Genomic DNA, 23,156 nt, shown 5'->3' on the forward strand with positions numbered 1-23,156 from the left:
ATCCAATCCCATCCTGCAGCTCCTCATGACTCTCTACACTGTACGAAGTACGCGGACGGTTGTTGCTTGTATAATAGGGCTCTTGATTCTTGTATTTCTGCTGCCGGACTGTTGCGCCCTGCTGCAAGCCCCGTTCCCCGCCTGCTACCCTTTCCAAGTTAAGATCTAAGGATAGTGTTGTACGTACCAAGTACGGAGTGTCGGAGTACCAACCCTTACCATCTGCTGTGGAGCCCTCATTTCGTACTTGATGTTGAGCGCCAAGAACGCGACCCCATACTAAAGGCAGCTCTACGCGTTGTTAGACAGAATCGGCGGACAGCGGTCAAGCCATTTTTAAATTCGCTTGATCCGTTCCACAGCCTCGGTCCTCTTCTTCTTTGCTTTTTCTTCTTTCTTTTATTTTTTCTCTTAATTTTTGGTCCTCGTTCAGGTGGCGTGATTCAGATTCGTTGCGGCAAAGTAGGTACATGTTCAATACTTAATGGCTGGGTTTCCTGCCACCAGGAAGGTATGTATTGAAGGTTAACGGCTGGCAAGGAAACCTACCGAGGGCGGATGCTTGAATCATGATTTATGAAAAGTCGGTGGGCCGATTTCAGACTACCTGGAGGCTCCTTGGACACACGGTTCCACCGCTTCTAACGATGATGATCGCAATCAGGCCCGATCGTTTATAGGTAGCTTTGCCCGGTAATTCTCCCTAATGCCTAACCCCCAACTGAAACGAACACTGGTCACCAAAGTTATTGTTCCTGTCACTAGCCGATTGCCTTCTTTGATGAAAGAGCAACAGCGATAGACAAGTGCCCTTGTCCCTCGTGTCTGGGGGGTGGTTAGTCAATGGCGGGAATACACGGCTGGCATGTCACAGGAAAACCGGCGCCAACATGGCCAGTGTCCAGAATCCCGCGATTGGATAAATAAGCCCTCGTACGATTTGGACGGACAGCAAACAGAAAGCTAGACAATCTATCGTCCAGTCCGATAGAGCTCCGGGAACCATAATGTCGCCGTCTAGTGCCCTATAAGTCTGGGTGCTGTTCCCTCTCCGCTTTGCTACGTGTGATTCCATATTATCAACTGTCATGTGGTGGAAGATGTCGCGCATCGGCCAAGCGGGATGGGTACACCAGCATAACCAAACAACAACCTGCGCATGAAGGGCTTGTTAACAAGCTCAAATAAACAACCCGCTCCCCTCCCGAAAGGAAAAGATGATAACGGCTGTTAAGCATATCCTTGACAGGCTTGATGGTTTGCTAGCCATACGTGGTGGCTTTTAACTTTGTGGCTAGCATGCGCCTCGTAGGAAATGAATTGAATCTATAAAAAGCTTCTCAGATAGTTGAGCGAGGTATTCAATGTCAAGGGATCGATCTCGAAGCGACCCCGGGCAGCGTTCAAACCTACAAACCCCCCTCGACAGAACCAATACGAGACATTTCTTCATGTTGGTTGTCTATTTTTTACGTGTAGGTAGTATGCGCGTAAATCATCGGCCAATGCCCTAAGTGCAAACACGTCGGTATATTGCGCTGATCCCGCTCGGTAGAATGAGAATCGCATTGCCTGATCAAGTGTGGTTCCTGCCACTTGCATATGCTGTAGACCTCATATAAGGTTGCATGTCGTTGGTCCTGTTTCATCCCAGTGTGCGACATGGGTTGAATGGCTTCGGCAAGAATTCCAATCAAGGGCCTGTTGTTTTTGCAGTGGTTAAATATAGAACATGGCTGGTCATGAGGGCGCATAATCTATTTCGGAACCATTGGGAATTTTCTAGTAGGGAAGGCATTTTCAGCGCAGTGGCTTAGTATTATTGAAGAGAAGATGAAGAACGGTCGCAATGTAAATCTTCTAATACGAAGGGGATGAGCCAGGGACAACAAGTGAAACTTGTTGGTGGTACATACTGTACAAAGTACAAACACCAATTTAACCTAGGGTGGTTATTTGGAAGGGTTCATATTTCGACAAGGATTTATTGCAAGATCGTCGGATCATTGGCCCTTAAGAGTCTGATCTAGGTGCATAGTACCTAGTTGCTGCTACGATCACTAGTAAGTAGTAGCGAATACCGCCCGGATGGTAGTGCTCGCCAGGGTTTGCGGTGCCAAGCGCCCCCCGAGCCTTGCTGCAATCTGGAGAAGCGACGCTGGAGGGCTATTCCGCTTCGGGCAATCCTTCTTGCGACACGTGGGGCCAGGCTAGCAGCATGCCGCCCTGCACTCCGGTCTGGCCCTCTGGCCCTCTGGCCCTCTAGCTAGCCGCTGACTACTCCGAACGAAGCAGTCATTTAATTATTTAACTAATGGACTAGCTCTCTCGATAGAATCCCAAGTTGACGTTAACGGGTACATATGAATGGAACCGATCGACGACAACGAAGCTGAAACGGCGCGGGTCAATCAAGGCCTCGAAAACGAGAGCGTCGCAAGTCGCCAGCCGCAAATGAGTTCCTGACAATCACTGTCCTGGTCTCCCCCCCACCCTAAACCCGACGGGGGCAAGGCTGACTGTTTCTTTTTCTGGAACCGGCAGCCCATCACGTGGTATCACCTGACGCGGCTGCTGTCGTCACCAGGACCCTTGCGGTCCCGTTATCTCCTGTCACGGAATGGACCAAGTTCCAAGTCCTCGCCTTCGATAAATTGCCCTCCAACGCAATCTGCGGATCCCAGTCCCGTTTCTACGCATCGTCGACATCGCCCGCTCTATCCTTCTCCATCTCTCTCTCTCTCTCTCTCTCTTTCCTCCTCTCCCTCTCCCTCTCCTCTTCTCTCCCTCCCTCTCTTTAACGGAGTATCCGGCAGATTTCTCTCTCCCCGTCATGATCACTCTGGACCGATCCGGACCCTGAATTTCTCTTGCGCTCGCTCAATCTCCACCTCCCGGTCAATCCCCAGCCATACCACCCCGACCGCTATGGTTTCAGCATCGCCTATTCCCGTTGGATCTAGCATCTTCTTCTCTTTTACGCTCTTCACGATCTCCGTCCTCGTATTATTACTGCTTCGACGCTTCTTAACGCTGCGGGCCACCCCGGCTTACCTGATCACCCCCGTTTTTCTCGCCCTTGCGCTTCCTGCGAGTGTCGTGCTTCTGGTCCCCATTGACTTGGCTTCAAGCTCGCGTGATGGTGAGGGGCCTCGTGCGATTTGGCTCCCCGATCGGTTGATTTTGGTGTCCTGGCGCATTGCCTACTGGCTGATTTTCGTGCTAACATGGTGAGTTCGCGCGATCGGATGGCTGTTTTCGGTCACGCCTTTCCACACCAGAGGACTAATCAGTTTCGTTTTCTTCAATCTCAATAGGGCCATCCTTCCGTTGCTCGGAGAATACATCGATTCGGGTTATCGCGATGCCAAGGGTCGCATTCAGTATTCGATTCGATCTAACGCCCGCTACCAATTGCTTGTTCTGGGCTGTGCCCTGGTCGGGTTGATCTACATTTCCATTCAGAATGGCTTTGAATTCCGATCAATCAAGACGCTTGTCATGGCCCTTGCTTACGTCTGGGGTTTGGTTCTCGCCATCTACTTGATGGGCCACGGCCTCGTTTCCATACCTCGCACGTTATTCCGTAATGCCAGCGTCAGCGGTCGGCTACGGAGACTGCAGTCCCATGCTCCACGACTGCATGACCGTCTTATGGATGCGGTCAATGAACTTGAAAGCCTTGAATCGCAGGTGAAACAGCTACAACGTCGCAAAACCGGATCTGCGCGCGACTTCCAAGAATGGATCGAAGAGCTGGGCGAGGGATCCAGTTCCCCGGAAGCACAGGCTCTTCTCCAACCCGCAGAAGGATCAGATTCGGTGCCAGCCGTCATCACGGAGCGTTACATGGCCGACTTGACCCGACGCCTGCAGCGCGCTCGACACCAGAAGGCTCGCTTTGTTGACGAGTGGGATCGTCTGGTGCTGTCCGCGGCAGATTTGCAAGCAATCATCAATTCTTCTGCGTCGAAGAAGTTGGAGTTTAATCATTCCACCAACCGCGCGTCGTTCCTCCCCCGCGTGAAACTCTTGACTCCTTATCTGCGGTATCATGCCTACGTCCACATTGTCCCCAATATCCGGCTTTTTCTGGGAGCGTTGTTCTCGGCCGCGTCCATCTGTATCGTCTGGTCTGAGTGCATCAAGTCTATAGCCCCCCGACTATCGATCGTGACACTCTCAGTAGTCTCATACCACGAAAACCCGGCGCCTGTCAATTTCTGGCGGCAGGTGGCTGCCTCAGTATGGCTGCTGTACATGTGTTGGGCGGCACTGGTGGGAGTCAATGATGCCAAAGTGTGGGGAAACCGGGCGTTGGTGCGGCGCAACACCTACGGCGAGAGTGCCTGCTGGTACGCCGGCCTGGTCGCTCGGCTCACGGTGCCTATCGCCTACAACTTCCTGACATTCCTTCCCGAGGTGGTCCGTGTTGAGACTACATTCTATAAACTCCTCGGCCAGTACATCGACCTCACGCCGCTCGGAAAAGGATTTGACTACTTCTTCCCAGTCTTTATTCTGCTCCCCATCTGCGCCACGCTGTTCAACCTCTACGGCCGCGTAAAGAACGTCTGCGGATTTGGCCTGTTGGAGGAGGACGAGGAAGACCTCGAGAACAACCCTGGCGGCTACGGCATCGGCGGATGGCGTGAAGGGCGTGACCTAATCGACCGCGAGCTAAACGGCCTCGGATCGCTCACTCTGTCCACCCGCAGTGGTCAGTCGCCCCGACCCACGAACCGCGTGGAGGAAGGTACCCGGGGGTTCTCGTCCTCGCGCACCTCTGGAAGCGAAGCGATCCGCCCCTCTCGGTCTCCGCGAGGAACGGCCCCCGCGACAGCTGCTCTGGAAGAGAACGAGGACGAGGAGAACTTTTTCCAATCGTTCGCCCATCGGGTACGGAACACCTTCGAAACAGCCAGTAAGCCGGAATGGCTGCAGGGCGACGCCTTTCGACTGCCTAGATGGATGGGCAACGAAGCCAACGAAGCCAACGGGGGCCTTGCCCGGTGGTTTGGAGGTCGACCCGAGCCTGGTGGAGTCAGACTTTAGATGATTATTTTCTTTTTTCTTCCCTCAGGCTCTGGGTGATGCATGACTGAAAGGCGCTTTGCTTTCTTCCTTTTTGACGAATAGATATGTGATAATTCACTTTGTATGATATAACACCACCACTAGGATAATCGGTATATAAACACCACACCTGGTTTACAGCGAGAGTTGTGGGATGATCTGCGTAGAGTTAGATCGGATGAAAGCATTCGGAGCCTTGGAGGAGGAAGTGATTACTGCCTTTCACGCAGGCAGACAGCCAAGCCGCATAGTTATGCGTCTTGCCTGCGCCAGGACAAGAACTTTCTTTCATGCCAGCCAGTAGGATATCTTAAAGTAAAGCAAAAGAAAAGAAAGTAAAATCAAACTAAAGAAAAGGAAAGTCACGTAGACCGCTAGAAGGTGTTGGCCGTAAGCCACTCCCCGCCAATTGCTCCGTAGTTCTCGTCCCATCGAGGGATTTCCAGATGGTCCACCCCAAGTGAAGTGGCGGTCTCTCCTCCGTACGGAGTAGGCATTCTTTTAGTCACTGGAAGCCGGAAGGAGGCTCTCTCCGCCTTGTTTGCCCCCGTCCGTTGCGGCCAGCGTTTCCATGACCTCAGCAGAAAAAAAAAAAAAAAAGGAACCTCCGCAGTTCGGATCCCATTTTCTTCTCCCTTCCTTTCTTTTCTTTTTATTCCCCCCCAACCACCCATCCCTCCTCTTCCTCTCCCTTCCCCAAATCCATGACCCATTTATTAACACAGGTCTCGCAGTCCTCTCTGGGCGAGACGTGTGCCTTCTATTTGGATTACATTACTGGCAACGTGCCCCCGTCCCTACGCTCGCTGCAGCACAAATTTGTCACCAACACTCTAACCTTGCGCGCCCTTGCTCCCCGCCCGCACTGGATCGCGGATCTTCATCACGTCTTCGCCGCTGACCAACAGCGCACTACTACTACCCTCGTCGCCGTCACTCTTGTTCTCGCTGCTGCGATCGCCGTTGTGATCATCATGTCTTGGCGCAGCCGCTTCACCAATCTCTGGCCGCCTCGGTCCCCTTACTACTCGGGCGTCTCGAACCCGCCGCACGTCAGCGAAAGCGACTACAGCTACATCTCGCCGGATCAGATTGTCGAGCCGCCCTCTCGCACCTACGACGACCAGGACAACGAGCCCGATATCCTGCTGCTTAAACATCGCAAGAACACCTACGAGCTGCGGTTCCCCGCGTACGCGATCAATGACGGCGTGCTCAGCGTGGGCCAGCTGAGACGACGGGCCGCGGAAGTGACGCAGGCCCCGGACCCGAAACGAATCAAATTGCTCTACAAGGGAAAGCTGCTGGACGACGATTCGCTGCCCTGCCGCGCGGAGGGACTCAAGCAGGATTCCGAAGTGTTCTGCGTCGTGTCGGAGGTGCGCCCGGGTGAGAGCACGCCCAGCGACGTGTCTGACGCCGAGATCGAGAAGTCGTCACCGGCGGGAGGCGCCGAGAAGAGGAAGCGCAATCGCACTAGGAATAAGAACAAGAAGGGCAAGGGCAAGAACAAGGATAAGCGTGCCGACGAGTCCGGCCCCGTTCCCCCGCCCGCTGTCGACCGGCCGAAACCGACGTCCGCGGGCATGCCCGCTCCGGCTCCCAACTTGAAGACCCTCCCTACCTCGATCGAGCAGGTCTCGGCGCTGGCCGGGTACTTCTACACGGAGCTGGCTCCCCTGTGCGAGGCCTACATTGCCAGCCCGCCGACGGACCCCAAGGCGCGCGATTTCGAGCACAAGAAGCTGAGCGAAACCATCATGGCGCAAGTGTTGTTGAAGGCGGACGGCATTGAGCCCGACGGGCAGGAAGAGACTCGCAATGCGCGCAAGGCGCTGATCAAGGAAACGCAATCGGTCCTCGGAAGACTTGATCAGGCGGTGAAATCATAAACATCAACGGGACCATAATATGATAGACCTATTGACATGAAACCGATATCTTTGGTATCATGTGTCCACTGTACATTTCCAAAGAATATATGCCTGGAGTTCTTTTGCTCTTCCTTTGCGTTTATCCTGTTTGTAATACTGAGAGAAAGCGACTTGCATTTCAGCAAAAGATAACACGGAGTCTTCGCGTTGGGAGTCTTATTGTATTCAAGACATTGACAGTGGCTGATTCACACGTGGCAGAACGCACATCCATCACCGATCCACGGGTCCTGTCAACCAAAGCATGGTCACGGCGTCCAGCATCTGTTCTGTACCCGCGATCTGCTGCATGAGCTCTGGGGGGACGTCGCACAGTATTACGTAGATCGGTTTCACGCCAGCTGGTATCGAAATATGGGCCGATCTGGGAGTTTGACATGATGGCGTGGACTGTCGACGTAGTCATATAATTACTCTCTGCGCATAGAACTACATATACATACAGAGTCTGCTGTGCTCTGTATGTAGTTAGATAACTAATTCATGCCCTGCATGACATGTACACCTACAATATGAATAGTGAATCCTTAAGCTCCAAAAATGGCAAAAACAAGAGGGTCGGAGTGGGTCCTTAGGTAGGTAATTAAGTTCGAACGGAAATGTCCAGGGGAACGAAGACTGGGTGATATATCCAATCCAATGTAGTACATATAATTCAATCGTTTCAGCGGATTGAAGAGAAAATAGGTCCAGGTTAGTTTTAAATGAGCATTGCCGAGGCAGGAGCACTGTACGGCTGATGGACAGATCACATCGGCCATGAGGCGGAGGAGAAGCGACTCATGTCATTTTGGACGGATCGACCGGCGTTGGACGAAATCGTCATGCAGGAATCGGCGCCCAAGCGATGGGCAGGGCTTAGATGGCCTAGCTGGGCAATGAGCGGCAGTCCAGACTCCAGGGGGAGATGGGAGGTGCTGTGAGACATAATGGCACATCGTGTATGGTGTAAGCTCTGCGTGTACACACATAGTAGGAGTACTCCGTAAGTAAGTAGTACGTTAGTGACTACTACTAACCACTCACTAGAAGTAGGGTCATTCGGTGAGAAGCGAGGAATGACGACGAGGTAGAACCGGGAAAAGCGTTCTAGGCTGTCCCCACCACTAGTGCTGCTGTCTAACTGAGATCGCGGAAAACTAGCGGCGCCCCCGTGTCTCTCTCTGGCTTCTCGGTTTCTTCCCTTTTCTTCCCTCTCTTCCTTTCCCTTTCCTTTTCATCCTTTTCCCTTCCACCCTCAACAGAGAGAGGAAAACTCCGCGAGAGACAGGAGACGGGACTGATTCATTGGATTAATTGATTGATTTACTCGATTGAATCTCTTTTTCCTCGAATCGTTTTAGCCCGTCTCTGACCCGACCAGCGTCTATTTCTTCCTGTTCCACTCCTTTTTTCTCTCCAATTTTCTCTTCCCCTCTTCTTCTTCACCCTCCCCTTTATCTCCGTCACTCTCTTAATTCTTCTAATTTAGTCTGTACCCTTTGTTCTCTTCTCGTCCCCCCTCTAACCGCTTATTATTTCTTTCCCCCCCCCTTTTTATCCCAAAACTACCATCGGCTATTGAGGTCCTCTCCACCTTTCACTTTCTAGTGCCTAGCCCCAGACACTCCCCTGCTAGGTAAAACGTCTGCCGGACCTGAAGCACATCCACGGTACCGTGTCCGCGACTGAACCAAGAACCCTTTCGCGCACCGCCAGCAAACCGCAATAATCCTAAATCAACAGCTGCCGGAACCAAAACAAGCTAATCTCCACTTGGTTCCTATTTACAATTTACTCTTTCGGGCCGACCTCACGTCCTTGCTTCCCTCCACCCCTTTTCTTTCCGACAATAAAGCTCCGCCGACTATCGTCAGAGAATTCTCTCCCCCCCCCCCCTCTCTACCTCCCTTGGGTCCTGACCTCGACACCTTTTCGCCTATACCGCCGATTTAATTTCCTGCTCAGTGACAGACAAGACAAAAAAAATTGCTGGGTGGTCCGTAGTGCCCTGCTGGGATGGCCTGATCGGCAAGATCTCTAGTCAATCTATTTTCCCTAAAAAATTTTGCCCTTCACCATCCCCTCCGCCAACCAACGGCCTCTAACCGTCATTACATTCGACCAAAGGTTTCAGCTGGACTGACCTTGACTTTCGCTGAATCATCGTTACGCACGCTGGAATGGCGGGGACAACAACTGCAGCGTATACCGCAGATCTTTGGACGTCGCCCAGTACTGTAGACGGGAGCCAGAACCAGTGGGAATATGCCGTCCCAGTTAGACAGAATGTAAGTTTCTCTCGCCCGATGCTCTTCCCTGCCTTGTCCGGATTGATGGAGTATGGTGACGGTGCTCCGCCCTGTTTGCCTGGTGCCGTGGAATTGAGTAGGTGGAGGACAACTCAATACCGGTGATTGTGCTGACAGGTTGCTTGCTGTAGAGTTCCGTTCGTCGCCCCAAATCTCGATCGTCTCACGATCCTGCCCACGCTCGCTCACGAGGATCTCGTAGCTCGTCCATGTCTAGACATGCCTACGCACATGACACAACGTATTCGAATTATCGTGGTCGACACGACCCGAGCCTGAGTCGCCATGGAAGTGAAGCGGGGAGCCTGCGGGCCAACTATAGCTCGGGAAACCTGAGAGGGTCGGCAAATGCGTCTCACGATGCCCTGGGACGGGGTGACATGAAGGATGGAATTGGACCCTACATGAATGGATTCGAGCATGAGAATTGGATCCACAGAGACAAGCTGGCCAAGATCGAAAGCGAGGAGCTGCAGCAAGCTGCGATCTTCTTCCAACGCCGAGGAGGACTGGAGCACAGCCGATCACAACGTGGAAGGAATCATGATTCGAATCACACCCCTCGTGGCGGGTCTACTGTGACCACGCCGCCGACGAATGAGTCAATGGAACCTTGGCCGACAATGCAGGACGACTCGCGGGATATCACGAGCTCTCCGACTTCTTTTGTGCAGGGTACCGGGGAAGATCGCCATAATTGGGACCTCCGTCGACCGGAGGAGATTGCCGCCGATACCAATGCCGCGAATTTCTACCAGAATCCCGGGGGGCGCAAGAGCTCGTCTCGGATACCCATCCCGACCTCTAGTCCGGCTCCCATTTCACCGGACCAACTTGGTCGCGAGTTCCCCAGGCAACGCGCGCGGGGGCTTACCAATGGAGAGGACGAGGCGTTGGCATATGGCAAACCGCGCAGGGCCAGCGAGCCTATCACCGTGGAAAATTTGGAGGGCTCTACTCCCCCAGGTGCCAGCAGTCGACCTGGGAGTCGTGGGTTCCCAAGCGGGCAAAATACGGGCAGGAAAACCACCGGTAAAGGTGCGACAGCAACAGGTACCCGAAAGTCGTCTGCGCCTCCCGCCACGCGTAAGACAACCCCGCGGAGTCGAGCTACGTCCGGAAATCAGCGTCCGACTACACGATCGGGCGAAGGTCGTGCCCCTCACCCCGTCAACCGCCCCGAGGGTGATCCGCCATGGCTGGCAACCATGTATAAGCCGGACCCGCGTCTTCCTCCGGAGGAGCAGATGCTTCCGACCCACGCCCGACGGATCCAGCAACAGATGTGGGAGCAAGAGGGTCGGACGCCGACGATGTATGATCGCCAATTTGCACCGCTAGCCGTTGGCCCCGACGGTGGCCCACGTCCGGTTGAAGTGAAGAAAGAAGAGCCGCCGAAACAGCCCCCGTCACCAGTATCGCCGCTACCGCCGCCGCAGCCTTCGCCAAAACCGGAGATTCGAGCCCCAGAGATCTTGCCCACGCCCAAGAGTCCCGATCCCAGCACTCGACCCAGTACGGGAACCGGCTACAGCACCATGCCCAAGGTGCAGCAGGAACCTCCTTCTGCGGGACTGACACCCAAGTGGAGCCCACCGGTTGTCACTGCGCAGGAGCCCCCTAAAAAGGAAAAGGGATGCGGATGCTGCATTGTTATGTGATTTTGTTCTTCTTCACTGGTCGAGTATATGTCTCGAATTTGATATCGCATTTCGTTTATCGGTCATTTGAAAGATACCTATCCCGAACTTCTACTTTGCGACGTCGACCCCTTTCTTTTCTCTCTCTCTCTATTTCTGTCTATCTCTGTCTACCTCTTGTCTCTTCCTTTCTTGCACGCTCACTCTTTCCACCATTTCTTTTACTATCATATCCCATTTTATTATTGGCTTGTTTATTCAGCGTGCCAGGTTGGCTGGCTTGGTGTTTGTGATCTTGATAACTTTCTTAGGAAATTCTTAATTCTGTCATTTATTTCTAGTTCATTCAATCCGTCGCATTTGTTTGGCTTGTTGAATTTCCTTGCAGTCGTGGCAATTTGTCGTTCCTTGCAAGATTCCCCTACATTGAACATTGCCAATTTCTTATCCACTGTTGCTTTGATCCCTTCTTTTTTTTCTTCCCCCAAGACTGGTCGAATTAATTTGGCTCCCAGACACCTGATCGGGTCCAAGATGGCATATCGCTGCTGAGTAGCAGTGGCTGGGGGACCAACTTTACGACTTTCACGATGTACTTTCTTCGCGATCCTCTTATCGATCTTGGTTGACTTGTTGTCTGGGTTGCATGTGATCTTTAAAGGACGGAAGTAAGATTGATGTCAGCGGATTTATATAAGCAGTTTCATATAGCATATCGCGAAGCAATGAAGTATTAGACTTCCACTTAGCACAGGCTGTACCTGGACCATAGTTCACTGTACCTAGTCCACTAGTATTAGATATGACGTCATTTCAATCACCGAGCAACGTTACTAAGCCAGATCACATGACATCATCACGTCAACCTCCGGCCGGCTTTTGACATTCGCCGTCCGTCCCCTCCTTTTGTCCCACCACCCTATTCATTTCCCCCCGATTTCCTTCTTTTCTTTCTTCTTCTTCTTTCCTCCGCCAGGAGCCCCGTTGCCCATCATAGCTTCCATCTTCCGCCGTCTCTTCGGGTCGTTTGCCCCTCCCACCGCCGTCGAAATGTCTGCCGCAAAGACCAAGGCTCAGTCCTACATCAACGAGAATGGCGTTGGTGAGTTTGCGATTCTCGAGCTTGCTTACTAGCCCAAGATTCTTCCAAGATCTTAGGGGAAGTCGCAATGAAATGAAATGAATATCGGCTTATACATTGAATTTTCTAGTCGTCTTTTCGAAATCTTACTGCCCTTACTGCCACGCCAGCAAGAAGTTGTTGAATGAGCTCGGCGCGAAGTTCGCGGTCGTCGAGTTGAACGAGTTGTGTATGTCTTCTTCCTCCCTTATCCCCTTATTTCCGTCTTATATCTATACATGCTGGTATACGTGCCGGTTGAATACGACCCTCTCACTACATGTATACACCGTTGTATTCAAAAGAACAAACACTAACTTTATGTGACTAAATAACAGCCGACGGCTCCGCCATCCAAGACGCCCTCGAGGAAATCAGCAGCCAGCGCACCGTTCCGAACATCTTCATCCAGCAGAAGCATTTGGGTGGAAACTCGGATCTGCAGGCCAAGAAGGCCCAGTTGCCGCAGTTGTTGAAGGATGCTGGTGCTTTGTAAACTGGCGCGTGCGCGCGTGTGGATAACTATGGATATATGACTTGTTTATTAAGATAGGGTTGGGGGTTGAGAGATAATATAATGCATATTTCTTTGCATGGTCTTTATCTTTTGGTAAAGGGGAATAGCTATGTTTAAGGGATATGATTATGTGAGAGTGAGAGAGATGCCCCGCAACGAAGTAAGCATGGAGGAGCGTGCGTTCTCTGATTTGATTGATTAATTGATTGGACGGAGATGTAGGTGTCTCAGTCTACTGAAGAAGCCAATCATGCTTACATCCTATGTGTAGTTGCAAGAATGGCAGTATTTGTCTGTAGAGTAAAGTACATTCTTATATTCATACATATACTATATTAAAACAATCAAACCACCTTCTGCACCACCGTGCCCACCGGTCGTTCCACAATGCCCATCACCCCGTCCACCACGCTCTGCCGCGCTCCCTCGCTCGACACGTTCTTCCCCGCCAGATAGTTCAACCACACCAGCCGGCTGATGCGCTCGTCCTGCACCCGGCCTAGGAACCGCGCCGGCTTCTTCGCCTCCGGGTAGAACAGCGCATCCAGCTGCCCTTGCGCGTTCCGCACCAGAAGAAGCGTCTGCCCCTTGGGCACATTCTTGCGCTGTCCACCGCCAAACAGACCCTTGAACTCGTTCATCGCCGCGCCGAAGGTCTCGTCCTCGAATTCGCCCGGCTTCTGCTGCGTCTTCTGGCCCCCTTGTTGCTGCTGCTGTTGCTGCTGGGCCTCGCGCGCCTTCGCGCTCGCCTGCTGCGCCCGGCCCGTGATGCCGCGCACCCATCCATCCCGCAGGTGCAGGAAGTCAGTGTTGCGCGTGGGCACGATCCGGAACGCCGTGCGCAGACCGTCCGTCTTCAAGATGGCATCCCACGCAGCGTCACCACGCTCGGGGTCCAGCAACAACTCGCGCAGCTGCTGCCGTTCCGTCGAAACCAGCGACGTGGCGGACGTAGCGCCAGGGACATCAATGATCTGGGCCTCGCCGGGCGGCTTCACAGCCGTCTTTACCAATCGCTGCTGCAACTCCGGCAGATCCGACGTCGCCACATACATGCCCACCACGTACACCTGAATCCGCAGGAACGACACCGTCCGGATCCCCAGCCCAAGCAGCTGATACGTCTCTTCCCCTTTCTCCTCCTCCGCGCCGTCGTCCGCGATAACGGGCGTGCCCTCCACGGGAACCTCATCGCCGGGTTTCAGCGCCTTCGCATCCAGCCTCTTCGGCAACCGAATCGTGCTTGGGAACTGCGGTACAGAACTCGTCCCCGTCTCGACCTGCTCTACTCCATCTTGTCCCTGGATCCGGATCACCGATGGAGTACCCGTGAATCCATCCGGTCCGTCGAGCTTCATGGCTCCAGATTGTGTCTGCGTCTGCGTCTGCGTTTCCCCCTCCTGCCCCGATCCGTCTACCGCTCCCACCCCGAACAAGTCCAGCTGGATGACACCGTACATGGCGACCGCGCACGCGGCGATCCCGGCTGCTGAGAGCGTCATCGATCGTCGGGCCTGCGTGAACTGTTCCTTTTGCATGGGACCGGGCCCGGCGCTGCGGAGGGGGTTGGGCTTTGCGGCGGCATTGCGGAGAGGTCGGGCGGTGCTGAGGAAGCGGGTTACGGTTGTCGTCGGCCGGAGGGTGGTTCGGCGCATTGTGCATTGTCCGCAGCTACGCCGGGATAGATGCATCGTGCGCTGGATTGTAGGTGGTAATGTCATGTTGTTTTGTTCTTTTTGCTGACGATTGGGTTCGGTTTGGTTGGTTGGTGGTGGATTGGAGTGGATGGAGTTGGCCGGGCGGGAAAGCTGGGATGGGATGGGATGATGTTCCGGTGGAGCTCCGTGCACGTGATCGGATCTGCCCTGGTTCTTTTTGGTTTACTTTTGGCTGATCGTTTGGGGAGTAATTATGGGGTTTATTATTTCTAGAGGTGGTGCTATTGTTGGAGGTTTGCTAGGGTTGGATAATTGGATTGCTTATTGTGAGGGCTAAGATTGGCTGATGAACTAGTACTTTCTGACGTGCCTAACGGTATAGGACCGTGTTTACTCCGTACTAGGTGACTAGATTTGAATCCGACAAGGATTGAAAAGAATTGGACTCTTTTGTACGGAAGACGATAACGACCGTGAGTATCTAAGTGTAAGTATTAATTCACCACCACCTTATGCGATCCACCTCCACTTACTCGAACAGACGCCGTGCCATCCGTATAGTTCACACCCCTCGAGACATCATTCCCATCGATCGTGATCGACGGTCTCTCACCACGTCTGACAAACGGCAGCGCCAGATCCCCGCGGGTGCCCTCCGGCACCGAGAAATGCAGCGTATACTCATCCGGCTTCCGCTTCCACGCCACCTGGAACTTGCCGAGCGAGGTGCTGAACCCGCCCTCCACCGTGCTCAGGTCGCCGAAATGCGGCGCAATCTTCCACGTCAGACCCAACGGCGACGTGATGCTGAGACCGAGAACGTAGTTCGTCAGCGCGGACGTCGGGCCCGCGGACCATCCGTGCGCATGCGACACGTACGACTCGTCGTGCGAGTACCCCCGATCAGACCGGTACCCAAACGTGCCGTCCGCCAGGTATCCCTCGATCACGGTGCTCTCGGTGTCGTTGGGATTGTTCAGGTACCAGCCCCAGCTGCGGCGGATGAGTTCCAAGGCTCGATCGGAGCGATCGGCTTCGAAATGGCCCTGGATCTCAAACGACGAGATGAATGGGGAGATGTTCCCGGGCAGCTCGGGCGTGACAGCCCCGATGGGAGTCCAGTTCTTCGTGAGTCGGTTCGAGATCTTCTCTGCGCGCTCCTGGTTGGTGATTCTGTAGAGTAGTGCCATGCTGTTGGCGTCTTGTGGGTAGAGGCTCGTATCCGTGGCGTTGTCCTTGAAGGCGCCGTACCCGTCATCCCAGCAGTGCTTGTTGATTGCTTTCCGTAGGTCGTCGGCCTGATCGTTCCATTTGGTGGCGAGAGGTGTCGAGTTCGCTGCCCAATAGGCAACCTGTGCGCCGGTCTTCAAGGTATGGTACAAACTGCCTCGGAGTTAGTATAAGTGAAGGCAGATCCATGATGCACTCGCACTCACATCATCTGTGCCTGAGTGTTGTTGTATCCCTGCTGCCATCGGGCCCAATCGCGCGTGCCAGTCACGTTCAGCAGGCCGCTGGATTTGTCCACCTTCTTGTAGACATAGTCCATGGCCTTCTGGTATCCCTCCCAGTTGTCTAACAGGAATTCGGTGTCGTTCGTGTAGAGAAAGTAATTGTATGTTCCGATCATCGACCACATGTGGTAGGTGTCCGAGTTCTTCTGGCTCAGGGGTGGGCCGGATTCGTCGAACGCCCCATTGCTCGCCTATATTGACGATCAGATCGCTGTACTCAGATCGATATGCCCAAAGAACTTACCTGCTTATCGTACATCACCTGCAGCGCATTCTTCACGCTCTCCAGATCTCCCGTGCTGACGAACGAGGCGGGCACGGCAATGCCCATATCACCTGGCCACACGGCACGGTCTCGCTTCGCCCCGTCCATGAGAATGGTATCGCCCGGTCCCATGGTGGCATTATTGGCCCAGCCTTCTTTAAGCATGGGAACTTGACGACCGGTCTTCACGGGTGCCGCATTGGTTTGCAGGGTATAGGCGCCGCTGTACCAGATCCGATTGAGGAGCTCGTCATCTGAGTGGAAATACCCCTGGTAGGCTTGAAGATTCGCCCACGTAGGCTGGAACCCTATCTCCAGGCTCACATCCTCAATATTGACAGTGGAGTCGTCCTCCGCGAGTAGAAAAACGGTCAAATATCGGAACCCTCCGCGGAGGTACTTATCGGGCATGACGTAGGAATCATTTCCGGGGTTAGAGAAGGAGGCATAGAGCGCGCCATCGGGACCTTGGAAGGCGCCATCCGATGAATCAGACCATTCCCCGATCCATTTCTTGGATTCGGTGAAGGCCAATCCCAGGATACCTTTGTCCGACGACGAATAATTCAGAGTGACAATGCCGCCGACCTCGATACCGAAATCGAAAACAACGCTCGAGCCATTCCCCGACAAAGAGAACGGGATGGAATCGTTGTACTTGGTGGACTTGGTTGGCGTGGATACCGACAGGACTTTTTTGGGGCTGACGGTTCGCGATGACGGCGCATAGATGTTTTTCTCCCAGGGGCCGGAAAAAGCACTGTTTTTGGGACCAGAACAAACGGTATTTCTCCAGCAGGTCTGCGCCGACGACAAAGAGACCAGAGCGAGGAGGCTCACAAAGCCAAAAAGCCAACTTGGGATCGCCATTTGCCAACCAGGTACGCACGCTCGCGGGAGGGGCACCCGGAGAAGGAACGCATCGTCACATCTGGCGTTAGCTGTCTATATAGCTGCTTCGGCATGACTAGTGCGGGAGCCAATGATAGCCTGTGTCAGGTTGGTGTAGGAAGGGAGCCAAAGAGGGGTCGGTTTGTTAGTTTATTTTATTAAATTTTTTCCTTGTGCTCACGCCGGACTTCTCGGGGGTCGCCCACGATGCTTGTCCGGCCACCAACGGCGTCATTCGGGCGATGTTTAGACGAGGTGACAGGGGGACATTAGGCCCACTTGGAAAGCCCAACGGCGCAAGGGAAATGGTCAAATAGAATTCCCTAGTCGATACGCCAAGTTTTTAAATTGTTCACGCCAATTGAGGGGCCCGGTCAGAAGGGCAAACGGGTCGGGAAACTGGAAACTTGGAAACCGCAGGAACCTGCACAGCACGAGAAATCAATAGTGCTGAAGAAGAGGATACTCCGAACTGAAACGATGTGGGCTACTGGAGCAGCGAGCACCATTGGCGGGAATTTTCACCCAAGCATTCCCTTTAGACCGCCCCATAAGGCAGCGATTGGCAGTACGGAGTATGGTTGTCTTCTTGTCATCACTCAACCGGATCAAGTCCTCGAGCCCCTTTATTTTCCTCCAGGGTGCTGTGAGGTATGAAGACGGAAGCATTGTGAAGTAGATCTCGGTCAAATTGCTACCGAAGGATGGCTCTTTGCGAAGATCGGTAAAATGCGTATCGGGTATTAATCAAATATAAGCTAGACGGATTTTGGATGTCTGAAATCTTAAAAGGGTGTTAGAAATACTTCTCACTAAGAAAAGACCAGGACTATGCACAGACGCTGGTTGGATCTTTTGGCATCCCATCAATGTCGCAGTGGAGGGGAAATTCTCTTTTCAGCGGACTAGTTATACTGAATTGCAGCGAGGTTGAATTCAATGTTGCATGATGGGTCGATTCAATGAGGGAAAGGAACGATGGAAATGAACGACGAGGCTTCCTTTCCTGAAGGTTTCCAGTTCTCGGACGACCTGAACTAGTACTGGCGTAGTTTATCTTAATATGTACTGACTCCGCCACTTGGAGCGTGCGGTATACAGGTGAAGCAGACAAATTTCTACCGGGTAAGTCTCTGCGCCTAGTACCTCAAAGTGGATCGATCTATCTGGGCTACGATCGGTAGTATACCGAGGCAAATCTGGTAGGATGCCGGTGAAACGACTTGATTGGTATGTAGCAATCTTTTCATTAGCAACATATCTTCGAGATGTGCAACACATAGCATCCAGCAATGATGACTGATTTGCAATAAGAAGCATTATCGCCTAATTAGCTAATCGTGCTGCAGAAACTACAACCTGTGCGCTGGGCGTCAATGGCGCGAACCATGATGTCGGAATATTCTAAACGCACCGTTGGCTGCTGCACAATGAGGACCAGAGCCAATATTGATGCGAGCCACTCTTCCTGGCTTCCCTGACCATTCTTTCAATCTCCAGCATATGGCTTGGAGAAAGGTATCAAAGGAACCATAATCACAACGCTGACTTGATCATCATTGTCGGTTAACCGCCAGCGTGCAGTATTGTGGAGACTCTGGATGCTTTGACTTTTCCGCATTCAATATTCAAGGGTGTCTAGTCGGAAATCAACCGATATTAGAGGATCGGCTTATGCGCAGGGTCACTTCGTTTCGATTTTGAATCACCACGCTTCATCAGACTGCCCATCGGTTGAATACTATCTGCCGGGGCTTGCCATATTTCGAAGCACAACCCTTGGTGGGCTCCAGGGGCATTGGCTTTGTAACCAGCCTTTTACTTTCTGCGTCATAGGAAAGCGGATACCTAAATAGTACATTTTTATCAATGAACTCGAAAACATCTTCTAGTACACCCATTATATTGAAATACTGGCAAAGATATGTCCGTTTGTGCGCTTTTTTTTTCTCTCCCAAACTGTCTAGATCTCGTGATTTTTCGTTAAAATGCCAAACATTGGACTCTGGGGTACAATGACGGAGAGAGTGATTGATGTTGCGTTAGTTCAATCAGATACATTGAGACTCTGATATAGCTATGGGTTGAATATCACACCTAGATTTTTCCTGTTAAATGCCAATCATTCTCAGCCCTACAAATATTCTTTCACCAGCCAACTCTCTTCTATCTAAGCAGATTTACGCAAAAGCAATAAATCGGGAAAGCAGCGTACGGGGTCTAGAGGGTTTAGGGCTAGGATTTGTGCAGATCATGCGTGGAGGATATAGACTGATGATTTTATAGTTCCACCTACGTATCCCAATTCTTTGATTCTTTGGCAGAAGAATCATTATTATAGGCCATTAAGTATAACGATAGCCTTGTGTGGATCGTTCTGGAGCGCAGGCATCTAAAACACAAGCACATATGCCGTACTAATTATTTAGCTCAATTGTCACCCGAAGGGCGCGAATGGAATTCGCCACGTGGGGAAGATAACAACTATTTAAGCTGTCAAAAAACGCATTGTACTTGAGTTAAGCAGTCTCGACTATATTTTTTGCTTGGAACAAATTAATAGACATACTGCCATTACACTCACTTCCCTCTGTTACTTTGGATATTCTCGATTTAGACCACCATGAGGAATCCTTGGATCGAAACCCCCTTGATCGAATCCGCGGCTTTATCGAAGACAGCCGGATGGTACGGAAACTGATTTGTTTCCCCGAGTCATCTAAAGCTAATTGCATCTCTGTAGTAAAGTCTTCTTGAAACTAGAACTTCTACAACCATCGGGGTCTTTCAAATCGAGGTAATTCCGCCGAAACATAGAGCATGACGAACGACATCGCTAACGCACCCATAGAGGAATCGGTTTTCTGATCCTCCACAGCCGTCTTGACCCAGAAAACGATGGCAAGGACCTCCACTTCTACATCGCTTCAGGAGGCAACGCAGGACTCGCGGCCGTCCTCGCAGCTCGAGACATCGAAGTTCCATGCACGGTGGTCGTACCGCATAGCACAAAACCGGCCATGATCACCAAGCTGCGTGCGATCGGCGCTACGGACGTGCTTCAGCACGGTAGTAGCTGGTTCGAGGCCGACACCTACTTACGACAAAATTTCATCGACAACCAAGATCGACAGCCCGACGCGGCAAAGCGAAAGAACATCCACCTGCCGCCTTTCGATCACCCGAAGGTCTGGGAGGGTGCGGCGACCATGGTGGAGGAAATTGCACGCCAATTGCCCCCGCCTGAAGACTCTACGAGCGAAGCCTTCCCGGCCGATGCCATTGTGTGTAGTGTGGGCGGCGGGGGTTTGTTTAATGGCGTCGTCGGAGGGCTGGAAACGTGTTTGCAGTCTCGGAAGACGGCGGCGGGGAAAGATGTCTACGTTGTGGCCACCGAGACCGAGGGGGCCCATTCCCTGGCGCATTCGATCCAACACAGAAGCCTGCAGTCGCTCCCGGCAATCACATCCCAAGCCACCTCGCTAGGGGCGTTGTGCGTAGCTCCCCGAACCTTGCAGTATGCGCAGGCACCGCCGGCCGGCGTGAAGGTTGTCAGCGCCGTGGGGTCGGACGCCGACGCTGCGCAAGGCGTGGTGCGTTTAGCGGATGAGCACCGATTGCAGGTGGAGTTGGCGTGCGGGATCAGTGTCCATATTGGCGCCATGGGGAGAATGCGAGAGCTGGTGCCGGATCTGAGGCCGGAGAGTCGCGTGGTGGTGGTTGTCTGCGGGGGGAGCAACGTGACGGCGGAGACGATTGCGGAGTATCGGCGACAGCTGAGTGCGGGATGGACATAACTAACTAGTTAGTTATGCATGGTTATATAATTATACAGAAAAGATGACTCAGTCACACGGACCAACGACGGGCCGGGCGGGACGACGATTTCTCTGCTGCGTTCACATCATTCCGGACTCGAGAATACACGGCGGTCCCCGAAGTGCCCTCACCAGCGCCTGAACATTACGATTTTCCAAGGTAAGAGGATTATTAAGAGGGAAGAAGGAAGCCTGCAGATGCCCTGTTTGTTCTCTTTAGGGTTGCTCTCCTGTACAAATGAATGAATGAATGTCTCGTAGACGGGCCTCAGCCCCCGTTGTCCCCTTCTCCGCCCATTTTCTCTCGCTTTCGCTCTCCCCTTCCATGCTGGTCCGCCCGTTGCGCAGTGTGACTAATATGGCAAACAGTCTCGTGACCGGCGCTGCCCGGCTTAGGGCTTCACTATGCCCGCTGTCCATGAGGATCTGGCCTCCGCGGTATTCCCTACCGACACGGACTTTTCCCCGGAGATCTTTCCTCGCCAGGTTACCCTGAGGGATCGTGTCACCGTCGCGACCCTGGTGCCCATCTCGCCATGTGACGACATCCCCCGGTCCCTGCTGGCCTACCTATCCGACCAACTGAACAAGGAAATCGAGAAAGGCGACACCTATGCCATGATCGATGCCATCCCCTTGAGTCAGTTCCAATCCTATTGGTTCTCCAACTTCGGTGCCATCATGCTGCTGGGCGACTTCAAGAGCGTCCTGGACATCCAGGCCATGGATCGAGCCGGCGCCAATTGGACCAAGATCTGCCTGGGGAGTTTCAACGTGAGACCCAATTACCCCGGCCGCAGTAGTCATGTATGCAATGGCATGTTCCTGGTGACCGATGCGGCCCGAAATCGAGGTGTGGGTAGATTGATGGGTGAAGGGTATTTGGACTGGGCCCCGAGATTGGTCAGTATCCATCCTACCTTGCGTGGTGGCGTTTTCGAGTTCCTTTGTGATGCATGGCCCTTGTTGCACAGGGCGACGTGGAGGGGATGAGGGGCTGTTGCAAGCTTCGAACCAACCGCGCAGATCATGTTCAATGCGGCTCTCTAACTTTCCCCGTAGGGTTATACGTACGCGGTCTTCAACCTGGTCTACGAGAGCAACGTTGCTTCTTGTCGTATCTGGGATGCTCTAGGGTTCAAGAGAATCGGCAAAGTTCCGGGAGGAGGCCGACTTCTATCAAATCCGGGGCAATATGTCGACGCGATCATCTACGGGCGGGATCTTGGTCCCGAGGGAGAAGATTCCGTCACGCAAGATCGCTTCGACAAGATCCGATATTATTTGAAACACTCTAAATACCCCAGAGGAGCTGATCGCGCCGAGAAGAGTCGGCTGCGGAGTGCAGCAACGCATTACAAGCTGATCGGAGGCAATGATGGGGATAACGAGAAATTGATGTTGAAAGACAAGGAGGTGGTGTCAGACCCTCAGCAGCAATATGAAATCGCGCGAGATATGCACGTTCAGCAGCATGCGGGAATCAACAAGACCACTGCGGCCATCGCCGTGAAATATCATTGGGTCAGGATCAAGGAAACCGTCAGTCGAGTCATCAGAGATTGTCCCCAGTGCAAGGAGACGCTCAAGTCACCTTTGGCCAACGGCCTTTTCCGGACGGAAGACCAACTGGACAATGATGATCAGCCCGGCACTCACGAGAGTGACATGAGCAACGACAACGACATGGATCAAGAGGGCCTGAGCCACGACATCGAGCACGACATCAACCATGACATCAGTCATGACTTAAACCACGAGATAAGCCATAGTATGAATCATGACTTGAGCCATGAGAGTGACATGAACCACGCCGGCGATCTGAACCATGACGCCGACCTGAATCTGGCGTCCAGCGCAGCCATGAGCACCAATCCGCTATTGGACCATAGCTCGCTGGACGTTCACCAGGGTCACAATTCATTATTCACCCCCCATCCGTCCGTCGTGCAAGGGTCTTTGGATGCCATCGGCGACTACACGACCATACCTCTGGACCCTCAAATCATTGACATTCATCATCAACTCCCTCGATTCCAGCCCCACGATGCCATGGCCGACCCATATGCACATGATACTCATGGATTGTCAAGTACAAACTTCGACGACGACGTACGACATCATGCAGCCCATGATTACCATATGATGGTAGATGATACAACGGACCCGGGAGGGACGCTGCATCAGGACGCGCTGGGGCTGGTGCATTCGCAAGCCAGCGACGTACATCACGAGCAAATACTAGCCAAATATCAATATGTCGGACCGACAGATGATGATTTGGACTTTACATAGATTTGCTTCTTTTTCTTTTCTTTTCTCTCTCTTATTTTTCCAGCATGACGGGCGTTGAGCGTTTCGGGTTATGCCTGCATTACTACCTATTACCTAGTCTTAAATGGTGGAGGGAGGGCCTGTGTAATTTATACTGC

The 23,156-nt window shown here is 52.8% G+C and overlaps 7 protein-coding genes across 7 annotated transcripts; 6 read left to right on the forward strand and 1 right to left on the reverse strand.

Annotated features, from left to right (window-relative positions):
• Positions 1 to 2,928: 2,928 nt before the first annotated feature.
• Positions 2,929 to 5,055, forward strand: KD926_007068 (LMBR1 domain-containing protein; the record flags this gene model as incomplete). The annotated part of the gene is made up of 2 exons (XM_053101061.1): positions 2,929 to 3,230; positions 3,318 to 5,055. 2 exons carry the CDS (start codon positions 2,929 to 2,931, stop codon positions 5,053 to 5,055), a joined length of 2,040 nt encoding a protein of 679 aa, XP_052960746.1.
• A 725-nt stretch (positions 5,056 to 5,780) lies between these two features.
• Positions 5,781 to 6,968, forward strand: KD926_007069 (uncharacterized protein; the record flags this gene model as incomplete). Its single annotated transcript, XM_053101072.1, has 1 exon — positions 5,781 to 6,968. One exon carries the CDS (start codon positions 5,781 to 5,783, stop codon positions 6,966 to 6,968), a length of 1,188 nt encoding a protein of 395 aa, XP_052960747.1.
• A 2,204-nt stretch (positions 6,969 to 9,172) lies between these two features.
• Positions 9,173 to 10,962, forward strand: KD926_007070 (uncharacterized protein; the record flags this gene model as incomplete). The annotated part of the gene is made up of 2 exons (XM_053101084.1): positions 9,173 to 9,280; positions 9,433 to 10,962. 2 exons carry the CDS (start codon positions 9,173 to 9,175, stop codon positions 10,960 to 10,962), a joined length of 1,638 nt encoding a protein of 545 aa, XP_052960748.1.
• A 1,029-nt stretch (positions 10,963 to 11,991) lies between these two features.
• On the forward strand, positions 11,992 to 12,557 carry KD926_007071 (glutaredoxin; the record flags this gene model as incomplete). Its single annotated transcript, XM_053101095.1, has 3 exons — positions 11,992 to 12,043; positions 12,153 to 12,251; positions 12,400 to 12,557. The coding sequence occupies 3 exons, from the start codon at positions 11,992 to 11,994 to the stop codon at positions 12,555 to 12,557; spliced, it is 309 nt and encodes a 102-aa protein (XP_052960749.1).
• A 365-nt stretch (positions 12,558 to 12,922) lies between these two features.
• KD926_007072 (Six-hairpin glycosidase) lies at positions 12,923 to 16,885 on the reverse strand (the record flags this gene model as incomplete). Its single annotated transcript, XM_053101106.1, has 4 exons — positions 12,923 to 14,386; positions 14,770 to 15,619; positions 15,673 to 15,941; positions 15,995 to 16,885. 4 exons carry the CDS (start codon positions 16,883 to 16,885, stop codon positions 12,923 to 12,925), a joined length of 3,474 nt encoding a protein of 1,157 aa, XP_052960750.1.
• A 2,644-nt stretch (positions 16,886 to 19,529) lies between these two features.
• On the forward strand, positions 19,530 to 20,703 carry KD926_007073 (putative L-serine dehydratase; the record flags this gene model as incomplete). The annotated part of the gene is made up of 3 exons (XM_053101117.1): positions 19,530 to 19,594; positions 19,650 to 19,703; positions 19,758 to 20,703. The coding sequence occupies 3 exons, from the start codon at positions 19,530 to 19,532 to the stop codon at positions 20,701 to 20,703; spliced, it is 1,065 nt and encodes a 354-aa protein (XP_052960751.1).
• A 426-nt stretch (positions 20,704 to 21,129) lies between these two features.
• Positions 21,130 to 23,019, forward strand: KD926_007074 (putative histone acetyltransferase Spt10; the record flags this gene model as incomplete). The annotated part of the gene is made up of 2 exons (XM_053101128.1): positions 21,130 to 21,627; positions 21,787 to 23,019. The coding sequence occupies 2 exons, from the start codon at positions 21,130 to 21,132 to the stop codon at positions 23,017 to 23,019; spliced, it is 1,731 nt and encodes a 576-aa protein (XP_052960752.1).
• Between the last annotated feature and the right edge of the window lie 137 nt (positions 23,020 to 23,156).

Source organism: Aspergillus affinis, assembly GCF_023601865.1.
Source record: "Aspergillus affinis strain CMG 70 chromosome Unknown NODE_3_length_628324_cov_86_750800, whole genome shotgun sequence".
Taxonomy (NCBI): Eukaryota; Fungi; Ascomycota; class Eurotiomycetes; order Eurotiales; family Aspergillaceae; genus Aspergillus; species Aspergillus affinis.